This window comes from Lampetra planeri, chromosome 10 (assembly GCF_965212315.1).
Source record: "Lampetra planeri chromosome 10, kcLamPlan1.2.h2, whole genome shotgun sequence".
NCBI lineage: Eukaryota > Metazoa > Chordata > Hyperoartia > Petromyzontiformes > Petromyzontidae > Lampetra > Lampetra planeri.
Genome location: NC_136116.1, coordinates 9387179 through 9399365, shown reverse-complemented (window position 1 = coordinate 9399365; position 12187 = coordinate 9387179). Strand labels below are relative to the sequence as shown.

The window sequence follows — 12187 nt, the reverse complement described above, 5'->3', positions numbered from 1 at the left end:
ATTCTGCGGCCGTCAGGAGACATGGAGATTTTCGAGGAATATTACTATCTTAAGATAAAATCTTCACCCTACCAAGTGTATATATTTTGTATAGATCTGCCTCAAGCTGCTGTCTAACTGCAATTATTTAAGAGTCGATCATACCTTCATGTTGCACCCTGAATTCTACATTTATAATAAATAGCGGTTGAGATGCATGTGACAGTTGCAATATTTTAATTGAGTAAATCTTCGAATCATGTTTTTATGTACTCAAAGCTTAACCTTAATTCCTGCATTAAATTGCTCGAGCATTAGCTGAAACACAAGATGGGGGTATGCCCACTTCATTTTTTTTCTACGTAGCAGATGTTGCAATGATGGAGCCTGCGCACAGCTCCACCGCAGATTGATGATGCTATTCTGTTCCATTACAGGACAGTAATGCGTTTCTTGCAGCAAAGTTTGAGACGGCCTTTGAGCTGAACAGCTAAGGTCTGGGTTAAGTGCTGCACAATGTGTTTTGTAAGCCTACATTTCTATGTGTGGTTATATATAGAACATATGTAATGCCTTTAGGTTGGTGAAGCGGTGGAGCGGTGGTGCGGTGATTAGCGCACTGCACTACGAACCGAGCGATCTGAGTTCGATTCCCAGCCACGGCTAACATTCATGGCGAGTGATATATGAACTGGTTTGGGGCTCCCACTTCACCAGCATTGCACTAACCAGCATGGCAGAGTATGGTCTAACGAGGCACATTGGCGACACTGTGTGGGGAAGCTATCAAAAAGCTGCGGATTGACAAAGCCCTGAACTCGTAATCATAATGAGCATTACGCAACGCATTCGCCGTGTCAAACTTAAACCTAGAGAAAACTATACGTGCATATTGCTGCTCGTTTCACTGCAGCAGATATGCCCATTTTTGGATGTAAAAAAGTCCCAACATATCACCTATCGTCCGCACGATCCCTTTGGCATTTAAACAATGTCCTATCGGCTCACTCATCAATTTTAAAATTGCAATGAAAGCCCCTTCGGCATTCCTTCAGGGCAAGCTGTGTAAGACAAATTAAAAAGTGACCCCACACGCACACACCATATACACGAAACCTCGTGCATCCGCTTAGATGAATTTGACAGCCGTGAAGTGTATTTTCTGGTCAGTTGGTGAGACTGCTCCAAGCCAGTCACGTTGCTGTCTGCTCGTTGTTGAGGCCTTGACGTGGGGCTAATACTCGTGTCTGGTTGGCTAGCTGGTTAGATATTCTTAGGTTTTTTCGGTAAAGTCACGTAGGTAAAAAAATATAAATTAATAAAAGTAAAATAAAAAATAAAATAAAAATCACGACGTTTCGGAGGCAACACAAGCTTCCGTCTTCAGGTGGAACAGTCACAGCACGATAGCTGTATCAAGTGAGAGCTCACTACGTGACTTTACCAAAAAAAACCCAAGAATGTGAATCATTGCAGTCACAAAAGCTTCAAATCTAGAATTAGCTGGTTAGAGTTGGGCTCAGGTTAGGAATAGTGTCTGGTTGGGATGGGTTCAGGCTAGTACCAGGGGCTAGTTGGTTCGAGTTGGTGTAGGGCTAGTCTAGTGGCTGATTGGATAGTTATGGTATTGGCTCGTACTAGTGGCTAGTTGGTTAGAGTTGGTGAAGGTCTCGTACTAGTGGCTGGTTGGTTATCGTTGGTGAAGGGCTAGTCTCGTGGCTGTTTGCCTAGTTATGGTGAGGACTCGTACTAGTGGCTGTTTGTTTAGCTGGTCAGGGTTAGAGCTAGTCCAAGTGGTTAGTTAGTTGGGGTCGGGCGAATACCGGTTGGATAGTCGGTTCGGGTGAGGGCTTGTACTTGTGTCTTTAGCTATTTGGCTCAGAATTGGGCCAGAGGTTGACTCGGGCTAGCGGAGAACGAGTGTTCGTGTCGTGTTTGTCTGCCCGGTTTGGCTGTGGGTACCGAGCGCGCACTACAACCTCGCACACTCCTATCGCCTCTCTCCCTCCCGTGTCTCTCTGTCCCTCTCTCTCTCTGCGCCCTTCCTGCACCGCGAGTCCAAAACGCAAAGGCGCCCGCCCGCCCGCCCACGTTCCGTTGGGCCGCTGGGCCGGCGGGAGGGGGCGCTCCAACGAAAGCTCCTCTCGGCACAGAGGAGGAGGAAGAGGTTGAGGAGTAGGCGGCTATACAAGGTATGCCGGGGGGGGGATGCCGGGGGGGGGGGGTGCCGGAGGGTGGGGGGGGGTGCGGAGGGAGGGGCCGAGGTGCTGCGCTGTAAAGGCGAGGAGGGTCTGCCAGGAGTGCCGAGTCTGAAGGAGGCAACGGGAACGCAGCGTGGGGCTGAGACAGCACGAGACGCGAGCGGAGGGTGGTGTCTTTTTTTCTTTCTTTTTCCGCGCGTTTGTTTTCAATGCGCGTTTGCTTTACAGCGTGCAAGATAACGAGACGGTGCCGTGCGAGTGGCACACGCGCCCGAGACGAGGAGGGCTGGAGTTGTGAGTAGTTTTAGTCGGGTGCGTGAATTAGCGCAGGCTGTTCAAGTGAGACGGGGGGGGGTGTGGGAGGACCTTTTTGGAGGTCGTACGCGAAACGTCTCAGTCCCGTAACGCGGCACATCTTGTGAGCGACGTGGGACAAGCGACAACAAACAAACAAAAAAACACCAAAACTAGACACGATGATGTGTTCGCGATAAACGTATCGGCAGTGGGGCTGTTCAAATCGAATACGCGTGTGTGTGTGTGTTTTAGTTGGGGCAATTCAGCCAACATCAGCAGCAGCAGGGGCACCATTTGGTCCCGGAGTCAACTGGAGTTGATTTTCTTCTTTAAAGGAGGGGGGCAAAGACGGAGGGGAGAGACGTCGGCGACTTGAGAAACGCGAGTCAACACCGGCAGCGACAAACACAACACAGACGCGTAAATGTTTTGGTTTCCAGCCACACGGGAGTCGCTGGCGCGGCGGGAGGGTGCTCGCTTCGTGTCGCCTCTGCTGTTTGCTCGGGGAGGGCCCTTGTCGACCACTGGGATCCCAGACCCCACAGACGAATAGGAGAGAGAGGGAGAAGAGAACGACCCCCCCCCACAACCTCAGTTGCCAGCGGTGGCGGCAGCGACTGCAGTGCAACCACGAGATCGGCGTTCATGTTGCGTTGCATATCGTGCTGTGTCTAGAACAACAACAGAACAAGTTTGAAAAGCCCACGCGTTGAGACTTCCACACATCGGCAGCTCTTGATTGAAGCCACCCAAGTTTGCTTCTTGAACCTACGAGAGCCTCCTCGACCGAGTCTACAAGCGGCCTCTTGATTGAACCTGTAAGTTCATCCTTGATCCCGACAAGCTGCTGCTTGAGTGCTCACAAGTTTTTTTTTGGATTGAGCCTTCAAGTTCATCATTGACTGGATCTCCAGGCTCCACATTGAGCGAACCAACACACTGCCTCTTGAACCTACCTACTAGTTCCTACGTGACTTGAGTCTCCAAGGTCACCCTTGACTGAACCGGCAAGTTCCTCTATCATTGCACCTACAAGCTGATCATTTATTAAGCCTACAGTTACGCTGCTCCAGAAGTCGTAAACCGTCTCCTACAGAACAACCTGGAGGAGAAGAACCTGAAGAACCTGCAGGACCTGTAGGAGAAGAACCAGTAGGACCTGCAAACCCAACGAGTTCTTTGACCACGCTCTTTGAGATGATTGCGCGTGTTCTCTTGCAAGCCATTGCGCTGGGCCACGTGCTCGCAGCGTTCGAACTCCTGGATGGTGAGTGCTCAAATAGTTGCATCACGGGTACCATTTACTTTTTACAGTTCATTTTTCAATCCACTGTTTGAGAATGTGGGTTGTTTGACCATACTTCACCGAAGGGGTCTGGATACCACGACTAGTGCAGATGTAACTCGGCACTGATGTTAGCCGTGGTGGCGAATCGAACTCCGGTGACTGGGTTTATAGCGTGGCACGCTAACCACTGCGTCACCGTTCCCCCATTCAGTAACGTTGTGCTTTTTCAACGCAGATCAATGTCTCGATCGTGTATTGTCGATAATTGCTGCGCTACTGTTTCAATTTCACGCCGCATTTTCAATGAATAAGTGATGCAGTCTCATCATCATCATCAACCTTGATCCACTGCTGGATTAAGGCGTCGCGATCATGCTATGCAACAATCCATCTAGCTCTTGAACACTAGTCGATTTAATTTAATCGCTCCGTCTCCGCGATGGACGTGCTTTTGTGCGTGTTCGATCCTTTGGCTGCTAGTCCATTGTAAGTCTCGACCACTGGCCATCATTCCATCGAGCAACGCGTCCAGTCCAAGCCCAGTCATGTTTCTTTACAGACCACATGATGTATCTCTCTCTCTCGATGTATACACATTTGGACGCCACGTGACAAAAGTGAAGAACGTTTTGTTATTACACACTTAAGATTAATAGTTGTGTTTTAAAAATAGGCCGAATAATGTACGGCTATTTGTCAGCCCGTTACTGGACGAAAGCCTCCGCAAGCCATGTCGGTCGATCCCTAGGTAATGTTTGAGCATACTTCACCGCGCTGGTCAATCATGGGTTGAAGTGGGAGGGAGTCCGACTGATGTATCCAGTTTCAAAGTGCAGTGGTGATCCACCGACCCACCACGGTTTATATAGTTTGTATAGATACAGCACGTCATTTGGTGTGTGTATGTTGAACTTCTCGCTGTGCTAATCGGAGGTGTTCATGTAAGGTTCTATGAATCTCCGCTTCTTTATATAGTTGAGTGCAGCACGAGTGGCCCTACGAGAGCCCCCGGCTTCGCCCGCTAAGTTATTCGGACAGGAAATCCCATACATCAAGTGCCAAGATTTAAATTCGCCAGATCCCAGTGCTCGTTTACAGGAATTCCTGTCATATACGGAGACAACGACGGAAATAGGAGCGGGCGATGGGCAATATATTCCGCTGCTTGCGCATCCTTTTTCCTTATGTAAGCTGTCAAACACGGTGAGCCTGGGGATGCAGTATTCATGATGCGCATCGCAGTCTGGACTTGGGTAAAGGCTACGGAACACGGTATCTTGGAATATGTTAGACTTGGATGGGAGATGGAATGCGATGGAATTGAACATTCATTTTACGGCTCTCCCCTGCCACGTGTCTGTTCAGGTTCACACCTGGTAAAATAAATGTGAACGAGTTCAAATTGGAATGTTCTAAGCCAAACAAAAATATCGGATGTGTTTTGAACTTTCATTCACGGGCTAGATGAATTAATGGTTATAGCGTCACTGAAATCAAAATAAAGGAAACTCAAAGCACAGAACCTTCTTTCTGTGGAGCTGCAGGAATGTGGTAATTTAAAGAGAGGGATTGCTGAAAACGGTCTGTGGAAATATGAGGAACGTTTTCGAGAGGTAGACAGGAAAAGTGTGTTTACGCAAGAGCAGAGCTTTGTATATGTGTGCAGTGCACGGCCACAGACTCGTGCTTTGAGTCCAGCGTGTGTCGGTGCTGGGTTCAATAAGCACGCGCAGTCGTCCACTGCAGCTGGCACACGTGCGGTTTAATCCGGACGATGTGTATAGTTCTGTGCGTCCGCCAGCATCATCCTCATCATCATCATCGGCCATGGTCAATCCACTGCTGGATGAAAGCCTCCCAAAGCCGCCGCCCATTTTCGTGATCCTGAGATCTAATAATGCAGCTTTATCCTTCTGCACACAAGATAATTTCCATCTCCTCAGTGGGTTTCCTTTAAGATGATTTCCGTTCCTCGGCTGCCACTACGTGATTTCCCAAATCCCACTTACTTTCCTTACGGTTTAAATTGTGTCTTTCGTGTGGCTATGATTTTTTTTAATCCATGCATTCCTCTATCTGCCTTAATGTAATTTCCAATCATGCACTTTACTACGTTAATATGAAGGACCTTGATTGAATGTGCAGGCATGAGCCGTGGCAGTCTGTCCCTGCGGACACACTCTTCCATATTCTAAATAGAATTACCCCATGCAGAGTTGGGAAATGCACAACGTGCAGCAAACATTTCTTGGTATTCTTATCGTTGGTGATCTATCCATAAACACACAGTGGTCTACGACTTTTAGATCCTGAACTGGTTTTTCCTAACCTTAATCATACAAAAAAATCACCATAACCTTGACTCTAACCCTAGCTATGGTATGTCACCAGTAGATCTCCTTCGAGATAGACCCCGTTCCTGCTACACATACAACTCTATAGCCGAGCTATTAACACTTGATGGTCTAAGGATTTATTGACAGGAACGAGGGGTTTATTGTTTTCATCCTCATGCGAAATGATGGTAATTAATATTTCGTTGACCATATTGAAGATGATATTTGAAGCAGTCTAGCCACCTTCATCGTGAACACTGCCTTATAACAGAAATCAATTATGTAGCAGACTGATGTTTCAGGGAGTGGCACTTTTTTGAGAGCAGACCAAGAGTAGAGAGATTGGGCGACTGCCTTATAGTTGGGATCGCACTTCACACTCTGGGATGCCCTGAAAGAAAGAAACATTTGATGAACATTGCCCTATGGACATTTAAACATTTACAAAAACGCTTTTCATTCAGGTAATCGTTCGATGATGACTTGCGAAAACAATGATGACATAATCATGATTACATTTCGATTTAAAGCTTTCGTGACTGCAGGGATTCATCTTCTTGGTTCTTTCTGTAAAGTCACGTAGAAGGAAAGAATGTTTTATTTTTATTATTTTATTATTTCCTTCTACGTAACTTTACCGAAAGAACCAAGAAGAATCATGATTACCTCAACACACCCAACACTTTACATATAGATAAATGCATCAATCTGCAGCGATGATAACAATGGCAGTGAGGGCGACGATAATGATGGTAGCAACACAATACTATTCACTTGAACGTACCAAGGTGTCGTATTGCTACACGCTGGCCCCCCCACCACCAGCTGACCTTTGCCCTCCCCTTCCTCCTGCAGGCCGCCACCCTCCACCGCCTGTCAGGGTGCAAGGCGAGGAGGCGCAAGCGGGCCCGGCGTGCGGGGGCGAGCTGGTGGTGCAGGGACCCGGCTACCTGGCCTCCACCGGCTTCCCCGAGGACTACCCGCCCATGCAGCGCTGCGAGTGGCTGCTGCGGGCCGCCGGACCCGGCCAGCGCCTCGCCCTGGCGTTCAACCCGCACTTCGACATCGAGAAGCACGACTGCAGGTGCAGGGACCCCCCCCCCACCCTCCTCTCACCCGCCGAAGGCGACAGTCGTTTAGAGGCATTACGGGGGGCTGCGCGTTGTTTGGGGCGTGTAATTGTTCATTTACCCAGCGGATCAATCAATTGCTGGGCAGGTACCGTTTTGTCAGAGGCGACGGAGGGATGTTGCGAAGCGCTCCACGGGAACCGTGATCTCGTGGAATTGCACGCGGGGGCGATTTTAGTGGGCCCATTAATTCCTCTCGACGATTCGTTGAATTGATGGGCAGTGGCACGCTCTTCAGAGTAGAGACAGTGGATGTTGAGAAGCGTGACTGCAGGTGCAGAGCTTATGTCAGCGATGATGGTTGTTTAGCGAAATTGCAAGGGACTGCATTTTGTTGGAGCCTGTAATGATCTGTTCTCCCAGTCATTATATTTATTTCCAGGCCTCTCCACCGTCAGGGTCAAAATTCCATCAGAGAAATGCGTTCTTATTTTTTTATCTCTCTTCATAGCATCTGGTTTGTGACGTTTCCCATTTTTGCGTCTAATTTCTACATCTTGACGATTGCATATGATGTACACACATAGTAAATAATCGATTGGTCCACAGACACATTTTGTATCGTGAGTGCAAGTTTCGCTGCTAACCTCTGTCGTGACATGTGCTGTCAGTACTTCTTTCCCGTCGCCATTTCATGACGATCACGAATGTGGATGTTTCCTGAATTCATAATGCAGGCAACGGTCGTCACAACAGGTGGCATTGTTAGGCCCTCTTTTTTTACATGTATAAAATTTGAACAGTTTGGTGTAAGTTGAAATTATTATTGGTCAGAATATTTTCGGTAGCAGTGAATAATATCAAATGTTAAAATGGTCATAATATATTTATAATTGTAGGTGGCAGGGGGTAGACAGCTGGTGCTAAAACACTAAAACATTTCTAATTTATGTTAAAAGTATGGCTGTACCAGAGTTTTTAGGTTTTTGCACATATTCGTTAAAAGTTTGTTGATTAGTTTGTGTTCAAGTTTTGTTTTAATCTGTGCTCAGATATGTCTAGATATTTAGAACTTGCTTTGCATTCCACGTGTTCACTTTCCCTCGCCTCCGATTAGCGCGGTTGCCTGCGTATGGTACAAAAGAAGTTCAACATACATATGTACAAAAATACATTTATCTCATTGGACTCTCACCTGGTTTTAAAAGCGAGTTCATTGTGATGATGATGTTGATGAATAAACATTCATGCCCTCGTCACGATAAATTCAACATGGTATAGACACGTGGACCGTGGCCCTTTAGTGGATCGTAAGAGGTCCCATTGCCTGAAACTTTACCGGATGATACCGACCAACGGGTCACCGTGCTGCCTGTCAGTGAGCCAGCTACGGAGGGCTCAACTGTTCAATCCCTGGAACTTTCGGTAAAACGTCGGAGTGAGGATTGCAATCGCAGCAGTTGCACGTATGAATGGTACACAGCATGTACCGTCACTCATGATTGCACGTTAGTTGTACGCACAGACGCCAACTTTTAAATCTACGTTTTGAAATGTTGTGTCAAACCACTACTGGGTGAGGGGCACTCCCCACCCCGTGTGGGTCATGCCGGTTATTTTACCATACTTCACCGTGCTCGTTCGTGCAGGTTACTGAAAACGGGGAGCATAGACGTAGCACCATAGAAGTGCAGTACGTCAATGGGCATTGGAAGATTGTGGGTAATACATAAACAAACAGACTACGATCTGTTTTTCTGCGTGAAAACTAAATAATTTAATACATCAGTCCAAGCTCTATGACTCGATCCTTTCTTGCAGGATTTGTTTGAGCAGGCAACTCTGAACTGGTGTTGACTTTCAGCAGATTAGGGCGGGCCCATTAAACAAAGGCAGCTGCTGATGGACTGAATCGTTTCTGTTATTTTCACGTGGACAGACAGATGCTCGTGGGTTGTCAACATTTTAAAACCACCCACTCGCCACTCAAAGCGCATGCCACATCAATAACCGTCCGCCGTGTGACTGCAGTAAACGCATGTTCCCCTTGCGAAAGGGAGAATGCATCGGGACGCGGCTTGCACTCCGTTTCAACAACGGGGTGCGCTCGGCCGCGTAGCATTGGCCCCTTGCAAATAACTTCGCGCACACTGCTCCCTTCGCCGCCGCCGCCACCGCCGCCGCCACCGCCGCCGCTGCTGCTGTTTAATACGCGCGGGGCAGCCGAGAGAGATTTACGAAGCGGGACACTTTGTTCCTGTGGGTCGCCTCGCTGGGGTTGAATAGGGGGGGTGGGGGGTTGCTGCGTCTTGGTGTGAAAAAGCAGTCGGGGCCACGCGTCAACATCTGGATTAGCCCCGTGCTGCGGGGCCCTTCCCACTCGCTCCCCGCAGCCCTGCTGCCCCCTCCCTCGCAGTTATCCCGCATGCGAGCGGTCGCTCAGAGAAAAGTTGCTTTTTTACCACCTCTACTACTACTGTGGTTCTGTGTAGTTTTATAGACTTTCTCCAAAAACATATTTAGTCGATTTTTTGTACGTTTGTTTAATTGATGTCGTTATTATCATCGTCGGCAGCCGTGGTCTACCCACTGCTGGATGCAGGCGCTCCTTCCCCACATCTTTGCCATCGCTCACGATCGTGAGCTGCCAAAATCCATCCCACCCCTCCACTTGAGCTGATCTTAAATCTTCTCTTTCCACGGCAGTTGTCTCCTCCGGCGCGTTCTCTCGTTTGGGCTCGACAATTTATTTCTCCCAATTCTGTCTCCTCTTCAACAAGCCTTCATTTGCCAAACGGAATCCAGAAGGCATCCTGATAGCAGCCAGTGATCCACCGCCCGTCATGGTGCTGCTGCTTGCTTGCAACATTCGTCACCCCAACAGTCTGAGAGCTACATCGGGGATCTTTATTTATTGTGTATGTGTGTACTATACATATATGTAGGGAGTTGGGGGAGCAGTAGTGTAGTGGTTAACGCGCTGCTCTACGAACCCGGCGACCCGAGTTCGATTCTCACACGCAAGATTCGATGTCCGTGTGTGTCGTGATCTTAAAGCATCGATTTACGAATCGATGCGTCACCGTACTCCTCGTACAAAATGAGCAGCTGCTATAGTTGTGGACACCAACACCATGGGAGCCTTGCTTGGCAGCTGGGCACGTGTGATGCTGACCACATATGCTGCCCTGTGCATCGAGCTGCCCTTAATAGGTGCTCACGAACCGCTTGCGACTCTATAGTCTATAGGGATAAACAGGATAGATCTTATTTCTTTCCATACCGATGTATACACAATGCTTGCCGGTCCAAGGAATTCAAAGCGCGAGCGCTTGCAAGCACACATGTATACCAGCCCCAGGGCCACGTGAATCTTCCAAGTACGCTGCACCCGGTCTCCGTTGCCTGGTCGACTTTTGTGGGATAGCATTGGCACTCGCTTTATTGTGAGTTCCACCAGGAGCATGTTCGTGAATCTGTGCGCGCAGAGTTGGCCGTTACTGCCCTTGGGTTCTCTCCAGGTGGCAATCAGCGCATGAGGGAATTGGCAAAATATCAGAGTCGATGGACACGGTTGAGGCCTTCCTGTGTAATCAGAGGGTATTTTTGCTTGGTTATTACAGGTGCTATAGGCTGTGTTAGGGATATAATTACGGGCAGCAGAGGGCATTGCGTCAATATTCATTGTTGTATTGGACTCGCGTGCTCTCGTGTCTATGCTCTGGAAAGGTGTGGGTCAAAAAGCATGGCGAGGGGAGGCTGTCCTGCAGCAGTGGATGGACAAATTGGCTATAAATGGGCACATGCACCATCATTACTGATTACCACTTTGTGTGTGCGCGCGACCACGTACAGGTTTGACTACGTGGAGGTACGGGATGGCGAGGGAGACGCGGCCGAAGCGATGGGCCGCTTCTGCGGCAGCGTGGCTCCCGCGCCCATCGTGTCCTCGGGGCCGACCCTGCTCATCCGCTTCGTCTCAGACTACACCAACCAGGGCGCCGGGTTCTCCCTGCGCTACGAGATACACAAGTCGGGTGAGCAGTCTCGCTGTCTGTCTGTCTCTCTGTCGCTGTGGACTCGGCCCGCTTGCCTGACCCTAACGCTCTCATCCGACTGGACGACCCTCAATGCTCTCTCCTCCTACCTCTCGCATCTCGTCTCGTTCGGCTCTCGCGGTGAAATGTCGTCACGCAGCACCCACGACGGCCGACGCGAGATGGGGAGGCCTTCATCGAGCAGTACTTTGACAAAGGGCTGTTGTACATTGTTGTTGTTATAAAAAAAAAACGAGCACGACGTACATTTAACAAAAAATACACACAGGACCACGTGGTGGTGCGGTGCAGTTGAATTGTTGTCTCTACTCAAAGCTGCACTGCTGGTAAAGTGGCTAAAATATGCGATCGCACGACCACCTATGAAGTTTGGCACCGTGCCCACGTCCACTTCCCAATTTTTGAGATTTCCCTGTGATCTCCGCATTCAAAGCTCGGAACAGCAGAGAGAACTGGGGACCAAAGGTCCTGCATCATCCGTCACCCCATCACACCGTGCCGTCAAACTGCCCAATATATATTTTGGCAGAGAATCACAAAGCGATGCTTACAGCAAGAGCAACTCGCAGGATGCGTGTGTGTATGTGGGGAGCGGTGGCGCAGCGGTTAGCGTGCTGCGCTACAAACCTAGCGACCCGAGTTCGATTCCCGCTCACGGGCCAACACCAGTGATGTATATCTGAACCGGTCCTGGGCCTCCCCTAGGTTCACTCAGCCGCAAATGAGTACCTGGTGCAGTGCGTAATCGTCGCCACTGGGGAGACAAAGGCGGCCGGGTATGGTTGCTGGCCACCCGCCTCTCGTGTACCGCGCAGGCCTTCGTAGGTGCTCGCTTAACAGCACTTGGCCCAAAAGTCTGATGAGCCTTTAAGGGGGATCTTTGTCCTTGTATGTGCGCCGCACCGATTCGAAACGTGGAGCTCTCGACAGCTGCCGTTTGCAATCTTTCATTTTTAGA

At 49.1% G+C, this 12187-nt stretch overlaps 1 protein-coding gene across 1 annotated transcript in view; it reads left to right on the top strand.

The window, feature by feature from the left end:
• The first annotated feature begins 2260 nt into the window (after positions 1-2260).
• Positions 2261-12187, top strand: part of LOC144720987 (neuropilin-2-like) — a 43934-nt gene continuing 34007 nt past the window's right edge. Inside the window, exons 1-3 of the mRNA XM_078598233.1 lie at positions 2261-3744; positions 6957-7185; positions 11027-11208. Coding sequence (XP_078454359.1) covers positions 3675-3744; positions 6957-7185; positions 11027-11208 — 481 coding nt within the window. The 5' untranslated portion in view covers positions 2261-3674. The remainder of the gene's footprint in view (positions 3745-6956; positions 7186-11026; positions 11209-12187) is intronic.